This window comes from Zeus faber, assembly GCF_960531495.2.
Source record: "Zeus faber genome assembly, chromosome: 14".
Classification (NCBI taxonomy): Eukaryota; Metazoa; Chordata; class Actinopteri; order Zeiformes; family Zeidae; genus Zeus; species Zeus faber.
In genome coordinates, this window is record NC_137200.1 from 28,347,556 (window position 1) to 28,375,179 (window position 27,624).

Below are 27,624 nucleotides of genomic sequence, written 5' to 3' on the forward strand. Positions count from 1 at the left end.
GTTCCAAATGAACCGTAAGAAAAAATGATCAGACGTGAATGTAGTTCTCTGAGAAACACTGTGAACGCCCGTTTGCGTTCTTTTCTCTCTTCTCTTCTCTTCATTTATATTTTATTTCAACTTTCCTGAAGCTTGTGTGTGTGTGTGTGTGGAGATGGGAAACATCCAGCTTGTATTTATTGCACTTTTGTGATTTGGGAGTTTTGCTTTTCCTGTTCTCTTTTTTTTCTTTTCTGTTTAGTTAAAAAAATGTTTTTTTCCCGAAAGCTGTGAATTTCCTCTCAGACAATGTGTATCGTCAACCAGAGCTGTAAATATTTCACCAGCACAGAAAAAAAAAGTCCAGATATGTTTTGTAGTTTCACAACAAATAAAGAAAAAAATATCTTTCAGAACTTTGTGTGTTTTTTACTAAAACCATGTATGAAAATGGTGAAAACATAGTAAATAGTAGGGATAGAGCCACTGGTACTAGGTTTCCGATTTCTATACTGAGAATTCTCTGTTTGAACCTGGTCCTGATCCTAGTCCTTGTTCTAGAACTAGTCCTAGGAGTAGGACTAGGACCATGACTGAGACTAGATTTAGGATCATGACTAGGAGTGGATCTAGGATCAGAACTAGGACTAGGTCCGGACTAGAACTAGCACTAGGATCGGGACGAGGACTAGGATCAGTCAAGTCAAGTTTATTAATACAGCCCTTAATCACAACACAGTCTCAAAGCGCTTCTCAAAAGCACATTTGACATCAGAATGAACAGCACCTCCTGCTCTGAACCCTCATCCGGGCAAGGAGGAACTCCCAGAAAACCCTTCGGTGGGAAAAAAAACAAAGGAAGAAACCTTGAGAAGGGGCCACAGGAGGAGGAATCCCCTTTTCAGGACGACCAGGCTGGTGTGGATGCAGAGTGGGCAACGTGAATGAGATAATATGACAAATCATAGGATGTTGGACTTCTATTCTATCAAATGTAAAAGCTGGGCGCTATGAGAATCTATTGGCTGCTGCAGAGCCGCCGGGAGAAAGGGGATCCTCGTCGGGTCCGATCCAGGACGGTGGGAGCAGTATCCTCCACATCTGGAAAGGGTCACAACTGGTCTCCCCCTGGCTCCATCACCACAGCAACAGCCTCCCTATGCTGGCAGCAGACGGAGCCCCCCCGCTCCTCTCATGACAAGAACAGTCGAACAGCGGGTTAATATCCACACGCCAGGTGTGACATTAACATAGATCTAAATATCCCTTAATTGCAGACGTGAGACATCAGGCGATCGACTTATTCATCCACCATCTACAACCAGAGATGCAACCAGAGATGCAACCAGAGATGCAACCAGAGATGCAACCAGAGATGCCCTCCGCTGAAAATTGTGGAGAGTTTGCTACATTTTTCAACAACAAAATTATAACTATCAGACAGAACATTAGTGCCTCAACATCCAGAGGTGAACCTATCCTCCAGTTCTCCAGTAATATGGCTGCTGCCACGTCTCACTTTGTCCCGTTAGCGAAAAAAAACTGGACCTGGACCCGCTCCCTACCACATCTTTTAAAACAGTTTTTAACTGCCGAGCACAGAACACAGACATTTTAATCGGCTCTCTTCAATCGAGTATATTTCCTGCAGCATTTAAAACAGCTGTCATTAAACCACTCCTGCAATCTCGATGCAACAGTAATTGCCAACTTCAGGCTCATTTCCAACCTGCCGCTCCTCAGCAAAATACTTGACAATACAGTTTACCTTCAGCTTAACAACCATCTAACCTCAAACAGCCTTTTAGACACCTGTCAATCTGGCTTTCAACCTCCCCATAGCACAGAAACAGCACTTATTAAAGTTGTGAACGATCAGCACAAAAACACTGATGCAAAACAACGATCTGTTCTTCTGCTCCTGGATCTCAGCGCTGCCTTCCACACTGTTGACCATCACATTTTATTAGTTGATTACAAAAATAGGTGGGCCTATCTGGCCCGGTTCTAAACTGGTTCAGAACCTACCTACAGGACAGGCAGTTCTTTGTGTCCATTGGAGATTTTGTCTTGAAAAAAGTGAATATTATCTATGTGGAGTCCCCAAGGTTCGATTCTGGGCCCATTATTGTTCAAACCTCTACATGCTCCCACTTGCACATATTGTGAAGAAACAAAGAATAAATTACCATAATTATGCAGATGACTCACAACTGTACATATCCCTATCTCCTGATGACCTACTCCCTACACACTCCCTCACGCAGTGTATTACTGATATTAATGTATGGCTGTCACAGAAGTTTTTACAACTGAGCAAAGACAAAACTGAAAAACTCATATTTGGTGCAAAGAAAAGAAAATTGCAGCTCATCTCAGTTCTGTCTCAGTCTTCTACCATCTAAAAAACATTTAAAAATGAACAGGCTTCCTGTCAAAAGCGGACCCTGAAAAATGTATCCATGCATTCATAACAAGTAGATTAGACTACTGTAATGGCCTATTCACCGGTCTCCCCAAATCAGCTGTGCAGCGGCGACAGTTCATCCAAAAAGCGGCTGCAGGCGTTCTCACTGGGACTAAAAAGTTTGAACACATCACACCTGTTCCTTGATCTCTGCATTGGCTCCCCGTCGAAAGAAGAATTGATTTTAAGATTCTGCTACTTGTATATAAAGCTAAATGGCCTAATTATACACAAACCAGCAAGAACTCTCAGGTCCACAGGCAGCAGACGTTTCACCATCCCTGGCACCAACTCCAAAGCAGGAGAAGCTGCTTCTGTGTCTATGCCCCAAGTAAATGGATCAACCTGCCGAGGGACCTGAGAGAGGCCCCCACACTGAACACTTTAAAAGCAGCTTCAAAACCTTGATGTTCACTACAGTCTATGACTGACTTCTGTGTGTGTGTGTGTGTGTGTGTGTGTGTGTGTGTGTGTGTGTGTGTGTGTGTGTGTAGGAGTGTGTGTGTGTGAGTGTGTGAGTGTGTGTGAGTGTGTGTGCGTGAGTGTGTGTGAGTGTGAGTGTGTGTGGGTGTGTGTGTTGTGAGATTTTGCACTGACTGTTCTTATGTTTGCACAGATGTTTTATATATTTTCTTTGATTGTATTTCTCTGAAAAGCACATTGTGTTGCCCTGACATGAAATGTGCTTTATAAAGTTTGACTTGACTTGAATATCTACCTGCCTGCCTGCCAGTCTGTCTGTCTGCCTGCCTGCCTGTCTGTCTGTCTGCCTGCCTGCCTGTCTGTCTGCCTGCCTGCCTGTCTGTCTGCCTGCCTGCCTGCCTGTCTGTCTATCTGTCTGTCTATCTGTCTGTCTATCTGTCTGCCTGCCTGCCTGTCTGTCTGTCTGCCTGTCTGTCTGTCTGTCTGTCTGTCTATCTGTCTGTCTGTCTGTCTGTCTGTGTGTCTGTCTGCCTGCCTGCCTGCCTGCCTGTCTGTCAAGATTTTTTTTTTTTTTTTTTTTATTTGTCACATACATATACATACTTCCATACATATATGCAGTGAAATGTAATAAATGTCTGTCTGTCTATCTGTCTGTCTATCTGTCTGTCTGTCTGCCTGCCTGCCTGCCTGCCTGTCTGTCTGTCTGTCTGTCTGTCTGTCTGTCTGTCTGCCTGCCCCGTCCCCTCCTGTCGCGCTCCCTCCCTCCACCAGGGGGCGGAGCGTCCTGCGGCGCTCCCCTCCCGCTGCCTCTCAGGGCCGCTCTTGTCGCCGCTCTTCGGCTCCGTCACTCACTTCGGCCCAGTTTGTTTCCCGGAGCAGCGGTTTGCTCGACGGCACCATGGCAGACGGGGACGCGGCGTGTGACTACAGCAGCCGGCTGCTGCAGCAGGTGAGCTAGCAGGCTAAGCTAACAGCCGCTGCGTTCAGTGCTTATAAACATGGAGTCTCGAAGCTTCGACCACGACGCAAACATGTGGGCTAATGCTGCGTTCAAGGCCTGTGGGAGAGCCGGGAGCTCCGGACGCCGTACTTGGAAACACTGCTCACGTCAGTGGTTGCAGGCTGCGATTCCCATTTGACTTGAACGCAGCATCACTGCTGACGCAACTGGTAGTAGAACTGAAAAGAATACAATTCTGACCTGACTCACTACATGTAGTACTTCTGACATGAGCAGTAGTACTTCTGACATTGAGCAGTAGTACTTCTGACATTGAGCAGTAGTACTTCTGACATTGAGCAGTAGTACTTCTGACATTGAGCAGTAGTACTTCTTACTGTCGGTGGTGGGATAAGTGTTCAAGTAAAAGTACAAATGACACCTTGGCATTTGTACTCAAAAGTATAGAAGCAATTACTCTAAAATGTACATTTTTATTTCATTATGATTTCACCAGAAACGTCTCATTGAGATGAAAATGTCATTTGCAGAAGAGACCTGGCGTCAAACAGGATACGTCAGGAGTTGAAGATGTTTATTTGTCACATACATATACACACGGTCACACATTATGCAGTGACATGTCATGAAATGTCCTGAAATGTCAAGGTTACAAACATAAGAGCACAGAACTATCAGCAGTGATGAAAGGTTACGACTCTGCTTTGCGAGACGGTTCAGACCGAGTCACTGGGTAAAAAGAGTCGTTCTATTTGTCCGGCTCTTGGTTGCCTGGGTTCAGTGTCAGAATTGTTTATTTCGATGGAATCCAAAGAGTAAAGCGGTCGCATTCATTATGACTCTTTTGCCTTCGACTCTCACTGACTTCAGTGATTTATATCAGTTTGTGAGTCAAAGAACCTTCCCTGCCTGACTCAGGACTCCTGAGTCATTTCAGTGGTTTTTTTTGCTCAGAACGAATCCTTTGCAAGTCTTGCTTCACTATTAGTGCTCAATAGTAATAATAATAATAAAAATTGCTTCAGGCAGCGATGCACAGGGTCCAGTTTAGTCGTTTTAGGTATGTATTACAGTTTTCCGTGTTGTGTTAAACCTAGTAGGAGTAACAATTTTACGAGTTTACATTGAATCCTGCATAGTTTGTTTATTTTCCTCTTGTTTCATAACTTTTTTCGGGCTTTTCTCAGATTTGTTTGGTCTATTCTTTAACGCGAGTGTGACTCACCTCTCAGGATGGATGTTCCGTCCGCTCCTTTCCTGACTGGCGACCCCACTTGGTCCGGTCGCACCGAGGGAAACCTGTCGCGATCGAGGATCCCTCCCAGTCCGCCGTGTCCGCCGCAAGGTCGGGTGGAAGGACACTGTTTTTTTTTATTTTTGTTTTTTTTAAGTAAATGTTTTGGAAATAAATTGTGTATAAATACAGACATACTTACTTTAATGAAGTATCTTATTTTTCATGTGTTTTTTTTTTTTCCCCAAATCACCATGGACTAAGATCTGGACCAATCAGACAATGAGAGTAAAGCACAGTTGCATGAATGCACCTTCAGGTCGGAAGGTCCTACATGGGCGACAGAAAATACTCTCTGGCAAGCCTTGTCTTGTACCCATTCTCACTGACAGGACTGACCCAATCGTGGTCCCGTGGTTCGGATGTGTATTTGGTCGGCCTCTTTCTCTGTATGGGCGGACTTGAGCTGAAGGTATCAACCGACATTTTTTAAACCCTGTGCGTCCGAGCCTCAGTCACCAGGGCAACGATGACGTGGAGCGACTGACAACTTGCCTGTCGTTCTGATTTAATACTTCTCCGCTGTGTCTGGTGAAAGTCTTTTGGTCTTATTATTTCTCATGTCATTCCAAGCATGTGAAAACGTGGTGTGTGCATTAGAGTAGGGTGTGCACGAAAATACGGGACAAGTCGCGTCCCCTTATTGATTGAGTAAGGGACGGTGCGTTTTCTTTTCCAATACAGGATGATCCCGTATTATAAGGGATGGGTGGCAACCCCAGCTGCACGCCGCTGCACTTTGTTAAATCAAATGGTCTTCTGGCAATACTTAAAGGAATTATTTTCAAACGTTATTAAGATGAATAGTAATAAAGTAATACACGTCACTGTGTAACTTCATCTGGTTCTTGTTACAACTAACTACAATTCAGGGAGACTGTAGACTGTAAAGTCCCCCCCTGATAAGCACTGTTCCGCATGTTTATGAGGTTTTCACTGAACAGGATAGCGGCGTCGCCGTGGAATTGTTTAATTGTAAAAAGTGTGATGTAGCTTAAAAAAAAAAGAACACCGTTCTAACACAATAAAGGTGTTTTCCATTCCACTGTTTCCAGGAGCAGCAGATCCAGCGCCTTTCCGAGGAGATCGAGGGCCTGAGGAACCCGCAGAGCATGGAAGCTTCTCCTCAGCTCAGCGACCTGCGGGAGGAGAACGCCAGGTTGAGGTACCGGCTCAACATCCTCAAGAGGGTCAGTTTCAAAACAACCTGCTTAGTACAACCAACAAGTGTACTGTATTTATCCCAGTTTTGGAAGCCAATTCAAAGTAATTTCATGTTGATCAAGGCGATATATCAATATAATATCGTTATTGTGATACAACAGTAGATAATGTTATAATGTCGATATTATCATATGAGACAAGATGTCATTATGGTATTGCGGTGACACGAGACATCGATATAATATAGATATTGTGATATCATTGATATCGATATTGCTAGACTAGATATTGTTCTAATATAGATATTGTGATAAAACCCTAGACATTGTTATATCGATCGAGATGTGTGTAATAGTTGCCCCCCTCCTCGGAGCCTGCAAGGCGGGGGACAGCGCCCCCCGGTGGCCAGTCCATGGCGAACGTCAGTGTGACTACACTTTCGGATAATGGTTAATAAGTGATGTTTCTTGTAGTCATAGTCCTGGTTCCTCCTCTCCAGAGCCTGCAGGGCGGGGACAGCGCCCCCAGTGGTCAGTCGGCTCAGTTCATGGTGAACATCAACCAGCGGCTGCAGCAGATCTTCGGGGAGGCGATCCGAGCGTCCTGCCCCGAGCTGGAGGACGCCCCGCTGGCCGTCACCCCCAACCAGCAGGCCAAGTTTGGAGACTACCAGTGCAACAGCGCCATGGCAATGTCACAGGTACAAGCAGTGTGTGTACTCTCAGATTTTTGTTCCTTATTTATTTGACACTACTCCCTCATCAGCGCCGCAGCGTGGGAACTTGCAATCTCTCTGCATCTCCCCATCCTCGTAAGTGACGTGTCGAGGGGCAGTGGCTGCCATTTGGAGGCGCCCGTGGAGCAGTTAGGGGGTTAAGTGTCTTGCTCAAGGACACATCAGCGCGCTACCAGGAGGAGCCGGGGATCGAACTGGCAACCTTTCGTTACTGGACGACCCGCTCCACCTCCTGAGCTACTGCCCCGAAAGGATTAGTGAAAATGAATGTGGGGAAAAATAAAAATTAATGTGCGTTTACTGTAAATGTAAATGTACTGTGCAACGAACTAAGAGAACTTATATTCAACTTTATTGCTCATCATATGTGAATTGATTTGCTAACGTAAGCGTGTTTATAATTTATAGCCAATTATTTATTTATATTAAAAAATACACGATCGAACGGCAAATTTCAGCATTCGAATCGTTTATTTTTTTGTTCTTTTCAAATATGGTCACTGCAGCCCTAAAATATATATTATAAACAGCGTTGTCGTCTGCTCTGCGCTCTGTGATGATAATGCGGCGACGTCGGGAGCAGGGGGACTCTCTGAGCGGGTCCGGCCGCACCCCCCTCAAAACGTCAGCTTCCCTCTGTGATGGCTCCCCGGCTGCAGTGCCGGGCTGGGGCCGGGAGGAGGGCGCGGTCCAGTTCTAGTCCTTCTCTGACGGGAGACCCGCCGCAGCGGAGAGCGCCCGCGGGGCGGGGAGAGGGCCGAGCGAGCACCGGCGCTCCTGCCGCACCACGTGCTGTTGGCGTTGTTGCTTTTATGGTGAAAGGCCCAGTGGTGGTTTTATGGCCCAGCCCTGGAGTTTCCTTTTGCGTCAAGGTTTTAGTCCAAATGAGGAGTTTACCTCCAGGGCCCACGGAGCCAGACGGACCCCGTCACTAATTATCTTTCCTGGGACGTCGGATCCATGAATATCGTTTGTATGTTGTGTTTTCGTGGAAGTGGTTGTTTTCTAGTGTTTTTAATCGGGTGTATGTATTTGGAAGCTGGCCTCCGTCCGTGGGCGGGGATGCTCATTGAGTATTGTTTCCCGGAATCCATTTTTTTCTTCTGATAGCCGTCCCTCGTTAACCAATGGTTAAACGCTATCAGAGGAGATGGAAATGTACTATTTAGGATGGACGAAATGTAAAAAAATAAATAAAATAAAATAAAATCCCGATAACGGCAAAACTCCCGACTTGTTGCCGAGGTCGGTGATGCGTGGAGGCGTGTTCCGGCGCAGCGCCAGGGAGCGAGGAGGCAGCAGCGGTTGGTTTCGTGTCTATCACTCAGTCTTTAAACAAAGGGAGGCTCGTGGCCACAACGTGAACCGAGGGGCCCGCAGGCCAATATGTAAACAGTCCATGCGCCTCAGCGCTCCAGTGATCCCCTGCCGTCGTGTCCAGCGGCTGGCGTGTCGGGCCCGACTCGCCCGGTCCCCCCCGTGTCCCACCGGCACGCCGATCCTCACCGCGGAGACAGCCAAACATTTAGCATCTCTTGCGTTTTGGGATCGGGCCAAACCTGTGGCTGCTTAATAATGGGGAACGTCCTTCTTAAGTCGTTTTCCTTGCGTTGGGCTCACCTGGCAAACTAATGATCACAGGTGTCTGAGGTTGATTCCAGTGATCCAAAGAGCCCTGAGACACAACACCATCCATGAGTTGAGTTCATGGAAAGTTGAAAATTAAATGTTTAGGACACTTCAGTCCAATTTGCATAATCATTTCGAACGCGGTGTAAACGGCTGTTTCCTGTCGGCCACGCCCACCGGTTGTGATGGAATGAGATGAACTGATATGAATATTTCCCAAGTCGTTCAGCTTTAGTGCTTGATGATTAAAGGATGAATGAAGAGTTTCATTGAGGGTTGAGAAGTTGAACTCCACTTGCAGACTAACTCTAACTCCTACGTACTGATACTCTGTGTTGGACGTCCAGCATGATGACAGCAAAGATTTAAAAAAAAACCCAAAATAAATCTAGACGGACGCGGGAGGAACCAGATCTGCTGATGGTGTTGAACTTGCAGTTGCTCACCAGTAGTTGATGGTATTTGAGCTTCAGCTGGTTGTTGGTGCCTCCAGATGCTGAAGGCCACGGGCGTGAAGGTGAATCCAAGGGAGATCGCAGAGAAGATCGTCCAGAACATTCCAAACAACGAGCTGATCCAGAAAACTGAGATCGCTGGACCAGGTGAGAAGATCCATGCTAACTAGTAGCACTGTGCTAACTAGTAGCACCGTGCTAACCAGTAGCACTGTGCTAACCAGTAGCACTGTGCTAACCAGTGGCACTGTGCTAACTAGTGGCACTGTGCTAACTAGTGGCACTATGTTAACTAGTGGCACTATGTTAACTAGTGGCACTATGTTAACTAGTGGCACTATGTTAACTAGTGGCACTATGTTAACTAGTGGCGCTATGTTAACTAGTGGCGCTATGTTAACTTGTAGCACAATGCTAACTAGTGGCGCTATGCTAACTAGTGGCACTATGCTAACTAGTGGCACTATGCTAACTAGTCGCACTATTCTAACTAGTGACTACTGAGCCCAATATGTGGTAGTTATTATTAACCACTACCGTAACTAGTAGTAACCTCCTTGTTAACCACTACCGTAACTAGTAGTAACATCCTCCCAGTGCAGTGTTTCCTGGGATCATCCGCTGCCAAATGGAAGTAGAAGGTCATTTTGTTTTGTCTCCATGTTGTTCAGGTTTCATCAACATCCACCTGAAGAGGCCGTTCGTGTCCCAGCTCCTGAGCAACCTGCTGCTCAGCGGGGTGCAGCCCCCCCCGCTGCCCTCCAGGAAGAAGGTACTGCCCGCCGCCCTTCAAAATAAAAGCACTGCCTGACTGGGATCAGAGGGTCAAGTGGAAGTAAGGGCTGACCTTCAGTACGACTGTTGCGAGGCTGACGTTCCTCAGACTGCAGTACGTACGCGCCACGGGTCGGTCTGGAAAAGTAAATGAAGGCCCTGCGTCAGACTGAATGAATATAAACATGAATAAAAACACAGAAAAAATATACAAACTCCATGAGAACTTGTCTGAAGTGCAGAACCAGCACAAAGCAGCGTTAGAAAGATGGTTTAGCGGTCTGTTTTTAAACATGCGAATCATATCATCTAAGGAGCGGGTCGCTAGAGCTGTTTCCTGCGCCCTGTGCTTTCGCTCCGTCAGGTGGTGGTGGACTTCTCTTCCCCCAACATTGCCAAGGAGATGCACGTGGGCCACCTGCGCTCCACCATCATCGGGGACAGCATGTGCCGCCTGTTTGAGTACCTGGGCTACGACGTGCTGAGGTGAGCACCGGGCAGGTGACAGAGGAGGAGCTAGGGGAGGTGTTAGGACATGTAGGACGGTGGAGGAGCAAGGAGACACTGTAGGGAACAGTGTAGGACGGTGGAGGAGCAAGGAGACACTGTAGGGAACAGGGTAGGACGGTGGAGGAGCAAGGAGGTACTGTAGGGAAAAGGGTAGGACGGTGGAGGAGCAAGGAGACACTGTAGGGAACAGTGTAGGACGGTGGAGGAGCAAGGAGACACTGTAGGGAACAGGGTAGGACGGTGGAGGAGCAAGGAGGTACTGTAGGGAAAAGGGTAGGACGGTAGAGGAGCAAGGAGATACTGTAGGGAACAGTGTAGAACGGTGGAGGAGAAAGGAGACACTGTAGGGAACAGGGTAGGACGGTGGAGGAGCAAGGAGACACTGTAGGGAACAGTGTAGGAGGTGACGCTCTGGAGCAGAACAAACGGTGAACTTGTCGTCGCTCTGCCGTTCTCAGGTTGAACCACGTTGGAGATTGGGGAACCCAGTTCGGGATGCTCATCGCCCACCTGCAGGACAAGTTCCCAAACTACTTGTCTGTCTCTCCGCCCATAGGAGACCTGCAGGCCTTCTACAAGGTGGGTTCTGTCTGTCTGTCTGCCTGTCTGCCTGCCTGCCTGCCTGCGCTGTGCTCTGGCGAACCCTCCCAACGACGTCTTTCCCCTGGCTCCGCTCCGAAATAGAGTTGGCGCCGGGCCAGTAACTCTTACATACCCGAGTGGGTCCGACCCACGCTGACCCAGATCTCCCAGCATGCCTTTCCCACCGCCCCCGAAATGCGCTGTGTGCCTCAGCCGGCGACAGGGAGGAGAGCGGAGCGCAGGCTCCGGTCGAGTGGAATCCCTTCACCATGAAATGAAGATGTCCCCTCAGTGTTCCAACCGGAGCTCCTCCCTCTTAGAGTAAAGGCAGTCGTGGGCTGGGGGGGGATGGTCCACGCTGGACGTTGCCCTACGCTGATCGTCACTCAAAATTTTGGACGGTCGAATGATGAACCGTTTGAGTGTGATATGGTACTTTATAATCAAGTTTTGCTGTGCTAACAGGAGTCCAAGAAGCGTTTTGACGAGGAGGAGGACTTCAAGAAGAGGGCTTACCAGTGCGTGGTCCGGCTGCAGAGCAAGGAACCCGACTTCCTCCAGGCCTGGAACCTCATCTGTGACGTCTCCAGGAAAGGTAACGGCTCCCGTCGTCTGAGGATGTGCATGGCGGGGGGGGGGGGGGGGGGGGGGCGAGGGGCGAGGGCGAGTCATCATTTTCCCTCCTAAAACCTCTGCTCACACCGTGACCCCGGTACGAGGAGGGAGAGGGTTCTCTCCGCGCGCAGGGTAAGAGGAGGGGTTAGGGATACAATTTCTATTGCTGCGTCTCCAACCGGCGGCAGAGGTCTCGCGGCAGTATTCTCCCGCCGCGGTGCTCGACGTGGTCGAGCGCGGGGGAGCGACGTTAACGGACACGAGGGAGGGCGGCGCTCGGCCACCTGACTCGCCGGCTGGATCACACGCCCGTCTGCTACCGCGGCGACACGGGGGCGCGCGAGTCGGGAGCGCCCACGGAATATTCAGAGGGTGGAGAACCGATGAGCGCAGTCAAAACACGCGTATCTCAGCCAATCCGCGGTTCTTGGAGATTTGGAAAAGAACCCTTGAATCTGAGTCAACGATGTCGGACAGACTTGTAGATTAGTCGTGGGAGGTGAGAACCATGCGAGTTGTACTTTTGTATGACGCAGCAAAACCCGTTGTCGCTCGACATGTTTGCGGTCGCTTGTCTCGGCCCTCGCATTGATATGCACCAGTCAGTGCTGAAGCAAGACAGGGACTTGAGTGTTTGGCGGCGTCCAGGAAATCACTTCCCATTGTTAGATATGGATTATTTACTTTGATAATCCTGATTATCTACTGCAGCGGTGATATCATCATGGGAGTGGGAGACGTACACTGTCCTATCTGCTGTCCTTATCTTGCATCTGCACGGTAACGTTGTGGACCGTGAACGTCGGGGCTCGAGATGAGCTTTTTCTTTATTTGGTGGCACTGGTGCTCCCAACTTCAGGAAGTGAGATGCACCCAGCAAAATGAGAGAAACACCAACAATGTCCGTCATTTTTTATTGGTAAACAACAATATAACGGCACGCTTGATAAATAACATCAAACGGTGAAAGTAGCCTTAACAAGGACCGGTAGGGCCACCACTGGGGCTTTACCCAGTATCCCGGGGCCAGGATTTAAAATGTGATCCCCTGGCTCTCCGTGCCTCTTCCCTCTTCTCTTTTGCTGGGGCCGAGGCAATCGCACGTCTCCAGAGGGGGACCCTCTGGTTCCTACGTAGTTTTAGGTGTAGAACGTTTTAATCAGGAATCCAACCGTCAGCTGTGTCGGGGTTTAACGCGGCTCTGCAGGAGAGCCTGCGGTGGCAGCGACACTTGCAACACACGCACAAGTCTTTATGCAGAACCAGCGTTTGGTTTGTCCGTTCTGGGCTACTGTAGAAACATGGCGGTGCAACACGGTGGTCATGTCCGTTCATATCTACGGATATCCGTTCATATCTTCCGCATATCTACATCGGAAGCGTACGCGCTTCCGATGTAGATATGAAGGGCTCAGTCTACTCATTCCAAGGTAACAAAAACATAACAATTCTTATTTTCATGGGTTTGTACACTTATTAAAACATACTTGGGGACATCATATTCCATTTCTGCCAAGTTGGTTCCACTAGATGCCACTAAATATTACACACTGGTCCTTTACGTCAAACTGTCGTTCTATTGGTTAGAATGGTCCCCTGTCAACTCACGAGGCCCATACCGAGGGTACTAACCAAGAGTAAGGGACGTTCGACTGGGGAAAAACAAAATGTTGAACCAGAACAATTATTTGCACTCGCACAAATGCTTCCAATTATTTGTTGTGGTCGCACAGATTACATTTCTGGAGCGTATGCGACCAAAACAGTTGCAATTTCGAGCCCTGGGTGTAGTCACAAGGCAACGCTTAAGCTCTTTCAATGAATAAGCACGCCTCCTTTATGCTCAGCATATTTACACCACTCGTCCTTCCTTGGACACTTTTGGTCGGTAGTAACCACTGCACATCGGGAACAGCCACCGGACCTGTGCTTGTGGAGATGCTCTGACCCAGTCGTCCAGCATCACAATGTGCTCCTTGTCAAAGTGGCTCAGATCCTTACGCTGCTTCAACACATCAACTTCAACAACTGACTCTTCACTTGCTGTTCACTACACTGTATATATAATAATAATAATAATAATAATAATATATAACACTGTATATATAATAACAATAATAATATATAACACTGTATATATAATAACAATAATAATATATAACACTGTATATATAATAATAATAATAATTATATATAACACTGTATATATAATAATAATAATAATAACAACAATAAATAATAATAATAATAATAATAATAATAATAATATATAACAGTGTATATATATAATAATAATATAACAGTGTATATATATATATTATATATCACAGTATATATATATATATATATATATATATATATATATATATATATATATATATATATATATATATATATATATAACAGTATATATATAGTAATAATAATATATAACACTGTATGTATAATAATTATATATAACACTATATGTATAATAATATATAACACTATATGTATAATTATAATATGGATGGATGACAATATATATAATAATAATATATAACAGTGTATATATATATATATTACAATATATAACAGTGTATATACATAATATATAACACTATATATATAATAATATATAACCGTATATATAATAATAATATATCCCACCCCTTGACAGGTGCCATTGGAACAATCGATCGGTGTACATCTGTTAATACCACATTATTTTTTTACTTCTCCGGTGAACCCTGCGATGTGCACTTGGACAAAGTTCCCAGCTGTTGTAAAATTTTCTCAAAGCTTTAAGAAACCATATGTTGAATTCTTCCCGCACTCATCCATGACCTCAGCCGGCAAATCGGTATAGGCTCCCCGGAGGAGGCCTGGCGCAGAGGAGATCTCCCACAAAAGATGGATGGATATATAGACGGATAGAAAACTAAATGGCTGTCTGTTGTCCCAGAGTTCCAGAAGGTCTATGACTGCCTGGGCATCCGGATCATAGAGCGAGGAGAATCCTTCTACCAGGAGGCCATGACCGCTGTGATCAGAGAGCTGGAGGCCAAAGGTACTCGCTGTAGTAACACACCCTGTGGTAACACACTGTAGAAACACTGTAGTAACAACACTGAAATATAATACATTTGCATTACTACACATAGTAGTAAGACTGTACATCACAGTGTGTTACTACTATAATACCACTTCAGTAACACACATTGTACTGCCCTTGTACTGCCCTTACTGTAACACCATAACACTGCAGCATCAGTTGCACTGTATGACCACATGGGGACGGTGTTGTCTAAACGGTGCTGTGGGGACGCACCTCTCGCTCGACGTCCCTATCTCATCATATCATCTCCCTCTCCTTTCCTCATCTGTCTCTCTCTCTATTTCCAACTTCTCATCCCGTCCTTTCCGTCGCGTTTTTATTTCTCTTCTCTTCGCCTTTCCCTCCTCTGTTTTAACCTCCTCGTTCTCTCATCCTGCCCTTTTTCTCTGTGTACCGTCCCTCTTTTATCTGTCTCTTCCTCTCTTTCATTTCCGCTTTCATAAATATGGACATCGTGTAGGCCTCTCTCTCTGTCCCTCTTTCTGCATATTGTTAAATCTCACTATAATAATAGTATTATTTATATTATAATTTATCATTATATTGTTATCTTCTCTAGTGTTATATCTATTCTATCATTGATGCTAATCTGATGTAATATCTAATGTTATATCTAATCTCATTGTTTTATCGGTTTAGCAGTCCAACTGCTCTGGTGCTGTTTTGGGTAGTATTTTACACGCTCTATGCTATGTACATGTACACTTGACCGTCCAGAGCCTGGTGGATAATGTGGCTAATCTAATCTCTGATGTGTGTGATGATGGAGGTGTGGTGGAGATGGATGAAGGCCGTAAAATCGTCTTCGCCCCCGGTCAATCCATCCCTCTCACCGTGGTGAAGTCGGACGGAGGCTTCACCTACGACACGTCGGACCTCGCCGCTCTGCGACACCGAATCTACGAAGAGGAAGCCGACGCCATCATCTACGTCACCGACAGTGGTCAGGTGGGGGTTGGTGGATGCATGTTGGATGGATATGATTTGGGTGAATGAAGGATGGATTTACTGTTGGTTGGATATAGGATACGTAGAGTGGATGGATGGAGGATGAATGGAATGTTGGTGGGATGAGGGAAATAGGATGGATGCCTGTTGGTTCACTGGAGCATGGACACCAGGCTTGGGTGATTGGCTGAGTCAGTCGGTGATTGTTTTTTTTTTTTTTTTTTTTTTTTTTGTTGTTTTTTTGGCCCGATTTTTGTCCTTTTTATTTTGCTAATTTAATGGTCCGTCTCCTCGGGAATTCAACTCGGCAAATAATTAACCTGTCTTGAAAAAAACGAGTGTGTCGCCGCCGACAGTGATGGACCTCGGTTCTCTGTGTCATTCACTTTCTGGCGAAATCACACGGGCTGTTTATTTTACTGGATAGCCCTCGCTTTTGGCAAACCGCGTGGCTTTGATATCACAGTGAGTGACGTCACACTCAGCCAATCAGAAGCTCGATTAACATCCACCACGGTCCACCAAATCAGAGGAGAGATTATGGGACGGGTCCAGTCAGCTTCAAGCCGTGTGCAGCTTCTGGAGTGTGTTGACGCTTTAGACCAGCGTAGGTTTTGCCACTTCTTCTCTGCACGACAGTTGCAGAGGATTGTCCAGGGCCAAGGGGAGGTGGAGGTTGGGGACCTTCTACACCAGCGTCAGAAATTAGTTTTGCAGACAGAGGCGATGAGGAGCAGGAGAGAGATCAATGAGAATGGTTTGCAAAACACGCAGATATATTGACAGTCGCCTGTTGTTGGGCTGATGGTTGGAACATTTTGACATATCACCCAAACCTAATGAACATAGAGTAAAACCTGGATGGATGGATGGATGTAGAATGATGTAGCATGGATTGATGGATGGATACAGGCTGGAATTAGAATGGATAGATGTGGGATGGATGTAGCTTGGGAGGATGTAGAGTGCCTAGGTGGATTGATATAGGATGGATGTGGGGCTGAAACGAACACGTATTTTATAACCAGAAAATCAGATTTGTTCATTATTCAATTAGTTCAGAGTGAAACTAACTTGAACATGTCTAAAACACCACTTTGTTTTATATTATGGAACAAAGTCAGACATTTACATCTGGTCAGGTTGTGAATAGAATATATATACATATATTTTACTACACTCTTACTGAATTAATCAATTACAGTGACTGAAATTTTAGTTCCATTCATTTTCTGTTGACCAGGTAATTGATTATTCACTTTTGCTCCCAGGTGGCTGGGTTCTCTTCACGCAATTTAGAAGATAGATGCAGATGTGTTAATACATATAGATGATGCTGCATACAGCGGCGTTTCCCACAGAATTAGATTCTGCTTGTGGTGGTAGCTGAGCGGGGGGGGGGGGGGGGGGGGGGGGGTTAAGAGTGACTGAGAGAGCGTCCCCCTTACGCACGCTAAGGAAACGTCTAAAATGAAAAACACAATGCTTTATTTAGAGAAACGGGACACGTGACCGCTCCCTCTCCGATGTCTCCATTACGCCAGAGGGAGACGGGTGCAAACTGCACCCCGATGCCTCCGTCAGGGGACACACAGAGGACGCAAAACGTACTCGCATTTTTGATCAACGACATCATATTATTTTCGATGGCTTTAATGCGTGATCTGAATGATAGATGAACAGACCCCAGGCTCTGGTTTTTCATTATTCTTATTTTTGTAAAAAAAAAAAAAAAAAGTAGATAATAATAATTTGTCCTTAATTACCTTTCATATACTTTCCACATGTTACATGTTTACAAATAACTGACAGTTTGTATGAACTGGATGTTATCTGCAGTGAAAACATTTACAACCGCCTGATTGGCTACGCGACCGTAATGACTTTGACCAGCGGCGCTGCCGTTTCTCTCCACCAAAAGTTGGAAGGCGAATTGCACGGGAGAGGGAAGCAGCGGCGTGTCATACAAATGAATTCGGAGGTGATATTTAGTGAAGGCGCCTGGGACGTTTTGGGAGCACCGGAGGGCGGATATTTCCATCGGCAGCCCGGCATGGCACCGGAATGCCACGCCCGGGGTCTGGTAGATACCGATCATTAAGGAGCTGCTGCCGTGGCGAAGCGGGTACCGGGTTTGAATCAAAACAGGATCACGTGCGTTTGGGTCCGATTCAGAGTGTGCACGGAGAGGAGGTGCTGTTCACAGACGGCTCTGTTGTCAATGTGTTTGTGAGAGAGAAAGCGAGAGTGCAGAGCCCTCAGCCCCTCCTGCCCTGCGCGCAGCTCGACAACGAAATGAGATGTCATTACCCATTTAAAATAGCAAAAAAACTAGAAAGTCAATATGGGGCGGTCAAAGCTGGCCACAAATAAATCAATTTATGGGAAACACTGATACGGTATAACTTTGTATTTGTTTGAGCGTGTGTGTCTATGTGGTGTGTATCTTGTATCGTGTTGTAATGTGTGTATGTGTGTTGCAGGGCACCCACTTCCAGGTGGTGTTCGCCGTGGCCCAGATGATCGGGTGGTACGACCCCCAGGTGACCCGTGTGGAGCACGCTGGCTTTGGGGTGGTGCTGGGGGAGGACAAGTGAGACACGCACGCACGCACGCACGCACGCACGCACGCACGCACGCACGCACGCACGCATACATTGCAGGTTTAGAGCGAGAGAGGGACAGAGATAGATAATTGAACCCTGGGGGGTTGCAATGTCACAGCTATCATCAAAAACAACAGGCTAAAACAATAAAGTAATAGGAATAAAAATGGAAAAATAAAATGGCAATAAACCTGAAAATTAGTAGATTATTTGGAAATAAACCTGGAAATATATATTTATAAACCCCAAAATAAACAACGAACAATAAAACATATGCAATTAACAATAACCTTAAGATAAATAATGCTGACCTAAAAATAACATTAAAATATACAAGAAAAAATTACAATTAAAAATTGCCAATGAATTGATATTCATCCATACACAATCATAACTGTATTGACCGAAATATAAGACAGGGTTTTAATTTCCTGGAAATAAGTCTGAAAAAGTGGGGTTATGTTATATTTGGGATCTACACTTTTAAATATCAATAGATGGTAATAAAAAATAAAGCTTGCGCATTAGGAGGAGTGTTTCAGTTTGTTCCCACACACACACACACACGCACACACGCACACACACACACACACACACACAGTGCCCTCCGCCTGTGGAACAACGCCGACACAGCGTCCTCGTCCCGTCCACCGCTCGCTCTCCGTCGCCGTCGTCGTTCACTGGGAACCCCAAATGTAGCTCCTGTGTGTCGGACTCGTTGGCACACGCCACAGTGGGACTGACTCAGTCGGACGCCAACCAGCTTGAGCTAAGCTTAGCATGTTGCTGGCGACTTCCGGGTGGAACTCCCACTTGTGAAATTAGTTCAGCATTACGTTCATCTACACACTCCATATGGCTGTATGCTGCGTTATGATTATTTTGAAATAAAATGATTTTCTTTATCAACAAAATTTAGTCTTAAAAGTATTTTTCCAAGAATGGGTCTTGAAAGTGGGTCTTCTTATAATCAGCGCCATTCGGGTCAGTTGAGTCTTTTGAATTACTGAACGTTCCGTCCAGATGATTTTCCTGACAGATTTGGTCCAGTCTGGACGGAGTGCACATCTTCGGTCGGGTCCGTCCTGATAGCCTGGATGACCGGCCTCCCAAAAAAACGGCATTTGGATCAAAGGTCACGGCCGTCTCACGTCACTTACAACAACAGGATAAAACCACGCACCAGTCAGGCACAATGTCAGCGCTGGCTCGGCCGACCTCCTGGGGTGCAGAGCTGGCGCACGTCCTCGGGAGATGGAAGGAGGTGGTGTAGGACCCGGTGGTGCGGGACCCGGTGGTGCGGGACCCGGTGGTGCGGGACCCGGTGGTGCGGGACCCGGTGGTGCGGGACATGTTGGTGCGGGACATGTTGGTGCGGGACATGTTGGTGCGGGACATGTTGGTGCGGGACATGTTGGTGCAGGACCTAGGAGACGGTTTTGGAGCTAAGAGTCAGTGTAGGAGATAAGAAACAGTCTTGCCACAGTCTAGGACTAAGGACACAGTCTAGAATCCAGCGCACCATGGAGGAGCTCTTGAGGTTGACATATGTAGGAGATTTCAAGTCCTTGTGATTTATCACTGGCACCCAGCTGTTGTAGAGATATTGAGCAGACAATCAGTTCTTCAATCGGTTTCCTGTGTCTTTGTGGTGGAACTGACCTACAAGCTGCGTTTGTCTCCTGAACAGGAAGAAGTTCAAGACTCGCTCTGGAGACACGGTGCGGCTGGTGGACCTTCTTGAGGAAGGACTGAGGAGGTCCATGGACAAGCTGAAGGAGAAGGACCGAGACAAGGTAGGACCACTCAGTACTTTGTTTTTCTCTATTTCATTTTAATTGATTGGTAAACAAATATAGTGAAGTTGGTGTTTTTTTGGCAGGGTTCATTCAAGCCCTTGAAAGTTGAAAACCCGATTGAGCTCGGTTTGTAATGTTTTGTTTTTTGAGGTTGGAGTTTTTTTTCTTTCAAATTAGAATAAATAACTGGAAAAGGGTGGGTTGTTTTTTGTTGTTTTTTGCTCTGTAAGCCTCAGCCCAAGGAATCGACGAGAGAAGGACAAATTAATAGTTTTCTTTACGTCAATTTATTCTCATCTTCTAAGAAATCGGGTCTGGAGTTTTACTCAGCGAAGCTCTTTTTCTGGGAAACTGCCTTTGCCTTACTTTCTCTTAATTTAGCCTCCCCCGACCCTCCACGCCCGAATCTGGCTACAGAAGCTTCAACCCTAGAACCAGAATAAATCAGAATCAGTTTATTTCAGTTGAGTACACAGTCTGAAAAATAAAAATAAATGATACAATTATTATAGAATAATAATAAAAGGAAAAACAAAATGGCAAAATATACACAGTCAAAGAATGCAGAACAGAAATAGCCAACACATAAACTGACTATACAAAATGCGATTAAATTCACAGGATAAATTATTGGTATGGGTAGATAGGTTGTTAGGTTAAATTATTAATTATAACTATATAACATAACTAAGTTATTACCATGTTATAACAACTATTATTTCAATCTTACAGCTTATGAGAAACGCTAAAACTAAAGTACCACAGTACCTCGATTCTCACAAACCATTATTACGTATACTTATATAAATATCGGCTAATAGTCTATCCTAATGTATTGAATCGTCCACATTATCGTGATTCGGGATGCCAATTTAGGATTTTTTTCTGACCAATACCCGACCTCGTTAACCAATCATTAACCTTATGCGACAATATTAAAATATTGGGACACTGTCCCCCGGAAAAAAATGATTTACCTTGTTTTTTTCTATTGGACACAAAAATTTGAATTATAAATAAGGGAAATAAATAATAAATATATTTTTATTCATGAACACAGCTCTCCAGTACAAATAAAACAACTAAAAACGGTGTCTTTACTGTTTTTAGTTGTTTTATTTGGAGGAACGGGACACGGCGGAACTCATGCCCCTCCTCCATGCTGAGTTGGGTACAGCCCTTGAAACAATAAATTACAATGGGACACACACAAAATAAATCCCCCATATGTTTAACGGACCATCCCTCCCAGTGACGACCTGAGCAACTATAAAGATTAGTTTCTCTAGAAGCCCTGGAACATAGGATGGAAGACAGTCAAGGATAACTAAACAATGATTATTGTGTTTATATTTCATCACTCCTGTAACTTTCACCAGCAAAATAGTGAAATACAAAGGGAAAAAAATATATATATATCTATATATATATGTATAACTAAATTGTTTTTATTATTTGCGGTGATAACGGTAATGAGCTCAACCACACAATGACATCATGTATCTGCGGTATTGTGCTAATTGTCCGAACGCTAGTTGCATGTTTTGCCCCATTTGTTGTATTTTAGAAAACTGTTGTATAGCCTTTTTTCTTTTACCATGCAATAAACATTTTTTTCCCTTTTTTTTAATATATATAATTTTTTAACTGTCTAACTGATAGTAATAATCGGTCAAAGTTATTTTTGTCGGTTAATTATTAACATCCCTAATCATGATGCATATCATATTAACAGCATATTCCAGTGTTTTTCAACCACTGCTGTGCCATGAGAGCCCACCAGGTGGCACCGTGAAAATGTTTCAAATTTTAAATCAAATATACCATGGAAACTAGCACTAGTGTTGCAAGATCAAAATTGCAAGGCTGCACTTCATCTAATTGATTAGTTGCAGCCAGAATAGCAACAAGTTTCACACTGAAAGTGACAAGTATTAGGAGTGATGAAAGGTTTGATTTATCCGACTCGTGGTTCGTATGGTTCAGTTGGTATAATACGCGGTGAGCGAGGTAGGACTTCATGAACGATTGATTATGACAAGACCCAGATCTTCCTTGCCTTTCACATTATTATTTACTTCAGTGATTACTTTTGGTTTGAGTCGAACATTCACTCTTTTGCATGAGTGACTCCAGATTCCCGACTCATTTAAGGATTTGTTCGCTAGCAATGAAGTACAATGAATCTACTAGTAGACCATAATAATGATCACAGTTCAATGTTTCTGATATTTTGTAATGACTAATTTCAAAAGCACCGCTGTACTAGTTAATATCTACAGTATATATGACCCACCGCAGCCAAACCTGACTTGCCGCGCATTTCTTAATCGCTACGAGCCGCCAAATAAGTTGAAAAAACCTTTCTAGAAGGAAAATTCGATTTTTGCAGAGTTCCTTTGTGTGTTTTTTTTTTTTTTTTTTTTTTTTAAATCTCTCAACATATTTTCAAAACCGAGTTTGATTTTCAAATAGTAGATAAATGTTAAACCGTGGAGTCAAATATTCCCGTTAGATGAAATGGCGAACACAATTCACTTACCGAGACGCTGATCAGCGCTGAACAACACTGATCGATGGTTTCCTTTAAAGCGAGCGTCCAGGTGAAGATCATTCCTCCATATTCCACGTGATGTGAGGTCCCAATGTAAAACTGTTCTGATAGAGTTCAACCTTTAAATATTACTACTTTACACACAAACGAAGACATCACTGCGACATCACTTCCGTAAACAAGACGAGGATCCTTCAGTTTCACTTGTCTGTAAAAAAAACGTTCATCTCCGTGTTGTTCTGGACTAAGACAAGCGGGTGGAGTAAGATCTTAATCATATCGTGGACCTTAATCTGACCAGTACGATAGATCCAAGTCAGTGTTAGCAGCGTGTACTGGCGTTATCCCGGACTTGGAGAACAGTAGCAATGGACAAGATTCTCAAGTTTACCTGCAAATACAGCCAGGGGCCAAAATAAAATGAAAAGAGGCCCCAAACAGGCTCTCAGAGTGTAGCTGGGGTAGAGTTGGGGTTAGCCCACATAATAACTCCAAGAACTTTGAAGATATTTGGCATATGCACATTTATATATTAAGTGACACACAGAGGTTGATATATAAAAAACTAATATTATTGATAGGCTATGCATTTTGCTGTGTTGTCTGTACTTTTAAACTCCTAAATAATTTCACATTTATAAAACATGTATATTCTTATTGTTAAATAAAAGCTGAAATAGACGCTGTTCAACATTCCCTCAAACACAAGAACGATGCAGAGATCGCCCCATTCAGCAGGGTATCAAGTAGCCATGTGGCTTTGTTGGTCCTCCAATCCATTTGCATTATGGGAGCTGGCTGAATGAAGCCAGTGTTGGGAAAACTTTGAGGGTGATTATCTCAAACACAGTTTGCCACAGTTTGTTGTGAAGCTCTGATTCTCCACTTTCAAATGACGTGAAAAAGAAAAAGTCAAACGGCACCAAAAATACCTAAAATCTGCGGCGGCTCACATATACAGAGTAACCCACTCCGCCACCAAGGGGCAGCCTTGAGTCTTTAATGCAACAACCCCATCCCCCCAGGCAGCTGTATGTTGCACAAACATTTTAATTGGCGTTGCAGATATTGGCAGCCCCAAACGCCGTATTAAATTATGGAGGAAAAAGTCCACAGTGGGAGGGCATGCAATCAAACGGCGCCTCGGAGAGTAATCAGGTTAAACTGGGAGGAAGGGGGATGGTTGTGGGGGTAGACTTCCTGGGGCGGGTGTCTGTTAGAAATACAGTCTCCTTAATAAACGTTAAATATTGACAGCTATGACAACAAATTGATAAATTAACAAATTAACACCTAGGGAAAAAATTTGGCGAACAATTCTTTGAAATGATTGAGGAGTCCCTCCGGCACTTTGCATTCCACCAAATTAAATTGTTGTGACAGAATCAAAAGACTCTTAAATTATATTGAACCGAATACATTTCCGAACGGAGTCTCCTGTTCTCGCTCATCGTTCAGGAAGTCCTCCCTCGCTCACCGTGAGCTACACCGACTGAACCAAATCAAACGACTTGTTTTTTTACTGAGTGACTCAAATCACAGCCACACAGTTTGTCACTCGGGGATCTCCCTCATCGTCTCTTAAAACAGAGACGTTGCTTCGCTGCAGCCAGGGACAGTGTTGGTCATTAGATTTTTGCCAGGGGGTATTATTATTATTATTATTATTATTATTATTATTATTATTATTATTTTCATTACTTTTTACAACAAATCCCGACATCCCGAACGCTGTTTTTCCTGAAAGCGTATTTTATGGGACGCCGTTAGTCTCGAGCTCTGCTGCTGTAATTAAGATGCCGGCTATCAGAGGGATCTTTTCCCATAATCCCGCTGTCCTCCCGCTGGTACGAATCGCTCTTGGTAAGCAGGTTCAGGCGGAGGCCGACGCTTCGCTTTCGAGTCGATTAAATCCACTCCGCCGGTCTCTGAATTTAATTAATTATTTTCGCTTTTATTGTTGCGGCTCCTCGGCTCTGTCGGGTCATGTGCCGCCTGCGGTTCTTACATTTATTTTAAGAGGTGGAGGAGTTTATTTTTAAACAGCTGAATGAAGGATAATGAGGAGAAGCGCTGCTTGACACTCAAAGGTGTTTATTTTATTTCCAGTTACCGGACACTGCAGGAGCCCTGTGGCAATGCTGCCTTACCTAGCAAGTGGCGGGCTCGCGAATTCTGTTGTTTACTAAAGTTATTTGTTTAATTCCAGAGAATATCAGAGCCGAGTTTTCTTCTTTTTCAGAGCAGAGTGATTTTGTGGAATATATTTGAATACCTTTTACAATTATCTGTACTGATTTAGGTATATATTTTGTTTCAGAAACTTCTAAATCTGTAGTTTATTCTCCACTGCATTTGAAATATCTCAGTTACGTTACTTGAGGATTGGTATTTATACTTTATATGTTTCAAATAAAGCCAAAACAAAATAAATCAGGGCTGTATCCATCAAACTGCTGATCAACAGAGGTGGTTCATATCCCACGGGACTCTTCATCCTAAGTGCTTCACACATAACCTACAAGAGTGATCTACCTGACTCCCCCTCCCTCGCTCCCCCAGGTCCTCACCCCTGAGGAGCTGACCAAGGCCCAGCGCTCGGTGGCATTCGGCTGCATCAAGTACGCCGACCTGTCGCACAACCGCATCAACGACTACGTCTTCTCCTTCGACAAGATGCTGGACGACCGCGGCAACACGGCTGCCTACCTGCTCTACGCCTTCACTCGCATCAGGTAGGGATGGGGGGCGACTGTGGAGAGAGAAGCGTGGAGGAAGGGAGAGAGGGTTAGAGAGAGACACAGGGTTAGAGAGAGACAGGGAGGCAGAGAGAGACCAGGGGAAGGGAGACAGGGAGGTAGAGGTAGAGAGCGATGGGAAGGCAAAGAGAGACACAGAGGTAGAGTAAAAGAGACACGGAGGCAGAGAGAGAGACAGGAAAGCAGAGAGAGACAGGAAGGGAGGTAAAGCAAGAGACACGGGGAGGTAGAGACAGGAAGGCAGAGAGAGAGACAAGGCCGAGAGAGAGACAGGAAAGCAGAGAGAGAGACGGGAAAGCAGAGAGAGAGACGGGAAGGCCGAGAGAGAGACGGCAAGGCTGAGAGGGAGACAGCAAGGCCGAGGGGGAGACGGGAAGGCCCGAGAGGGAGATGGGAAGGCCCGAGAGGGAGACGGGAAGGCCCGAGAGGGAGACGGGAAGGCCCGAGAGGGAGACGGGAAGGCCCGAGAGGGAGACGGGAAGGCCCGAGAGGGAGACGGGAAGGCCCGAGAGGGAGACGGGAAGGCCCGAGAGGGAGACAGGAAGGGGGGTAGAGCGGGAGACACGGGGAGGTAGAGAGACAGGAAGGTGGAGACCGGCTCTCCTCACCTCCTCCCCCTCTCCGCCCACCCCTCCCGCCTCCAGGTCCATCGCCCGGCTGGCCAACCTGGACGCCGGTGCCCTGCGGCGGGCGGCGGAGAGCACCCAGGTGCTGCTGGACCACGACAAGGAGTGGAAGCTGGGGAAGAGCATCGTGCGCTTCCCGGAGGTCCTGCAGAAGGTCCACGACGAGCTGCAGCTGCACACGCTCTGCGACTTCCTCTACGAGCTCGCCACCACCTTCACGGAGTTCTACGACAGCTGCTACTGCGTGGAGAAGGACCGCCACACCGGTACGCCTCCGCCCGCCGGGGTGGAGAACCAGTACATTTTGTTTATTTTACACAATCTGCACTTCCTGAAGTACAGACACTACAGCGGGGAGGGGTAGGAGTTAAGGTACTTAAGTACAGATACTGCAAGTATATGCTCAGTATACTGTGTACCTGTGTATCTTCCAAGGCTGAACACGGTGATGGCGGAGCATCCCAGGACCTTGCCCTGCCAGCGCTCAGGGGAACGGTTCCTCAGGGCACATTGAAAGTGCTTGGATTTCACTTCGACTCCCGAATGAACCCCTGTATGCGACTTCCTGTCCAAACAGGAAGGAGTCGCCTGTGATTAGCTCACCTCGCTGCGCTCTGCACAGCTCAGTTGGTGTTAATTACACTCATTGTACTGTCCGTCAGTCGGCGGCGACGCTCACGACTCGTTAATTTACAGTGTGTCATACACACGCACACACATGTATACTGTGTGTGCGTGTGTGTGTGTGTGTGTGTGTGTGTGTGTGTGTGTGTGTGTGTGTGTGTGTGTGTGTGTGTGTGTGTGTGTGTGTGTGTGTGTGTGTGTGTGTTTGTGTATATACACATACATCTGGGGGATTGATGTAATGGAGATTCCTATTTGCTGCTGCTGTGTGATGGCTCTGTCACTAAAAAGCACCTCCTCCCTCCAGGTGAAGTGGTGAAGGTGAACATGTGGAGGATGCTGCTCTGTGAGGCCACGGCGGCCATCATGGCCAAGGGCTTCGACATCCTGGGCATCAACCCCGTTCACAGGATGTGATGTCACAGGAAGTGAGGACACATACACTGACCCGGTTCATCAAGGAATCAGACAAAAGAACAGTTTGATTATAATTTTCACTCCTGGTAAACATCACTTCCTTTGATCCCACCACATGAATAAATATGATTTCACATCATGATTTTCATACAAATCAGCCCTGACTCCGTTTGATGTTCCAACAGAAAGGATCAGAAATCTGAAGAGCGGTCGATAAACAATAAACCTCGTGGTGATCAATGAAAACCTGAAAACAAGAAACAAATTGTCAATATACAATGAATCTAAATTTTACGATAAAATAAACCTGAAAAATTCAACAATAGTGTGGCAATACAGTATAAACAAAACCTAATGCTAAACAAACATAACAAAAGGCAGTACACTGTCCATTAAACCTAAAAAATGAACAATAAGAAATACACTATCAACAATTGTTATTGTAACTGGTACAGTTTGCTTAGATGTTCAGTGGATAAAATAAATAAAGATACATGTATGTGTTTGTTTTCAGTCACTTGGCATAAAAAACAAACAGTTTGAAGAATATAAAATAAAAAATGAAATAAAATATAAAAACAAAAATAAATATGGCCAAATAA

General features: G+C 45.4%; 1 protein-coding gene across 1 annotated transcript; it reads left to right on the forward strand.

Annotated features, from left to right (window-relative positions):
- The first annotated feature begins 3,687 nt into the window (after window positions 1–3,687).
- On the forward strand, window positions 3,688–27,173 carry rars1 (arginyl-tRNA synthetase 1). The gene is made up of 15 exons (XM_080013631.1): window positions 3,688–3,821; window positions 6,183–6,317; window positions 6,791–6,991; window positions 9,150–9,258; window positions 9,783–9,883; window positions 10,250–10,371; window positions 10,854–10,974; window positions 11,443–11,572; window positions 14,537–14,641; window positions 15,459–15,637; window positions 18,121–18,230; window positions 19,934–20,039; window positions 25,159–25,331; window positions 26,000–26,247; window positions 26,913–27,173. The coding sequence occupies exons 1-15, from the start codon at window positions 3,771–3,773 to the stop codon at window positions 27,020–27,022; spliced, it is 2,001 nt and encodes a 666-aa protein (XP_079869757.1). The 5' UTR covers window positions 3,688–3,770; the 3' UTR covers window positions 27,023–27,173.
- The last annotated feature ends 451 nt before the right edge of the window (window positions 27,174–27,624 follow it).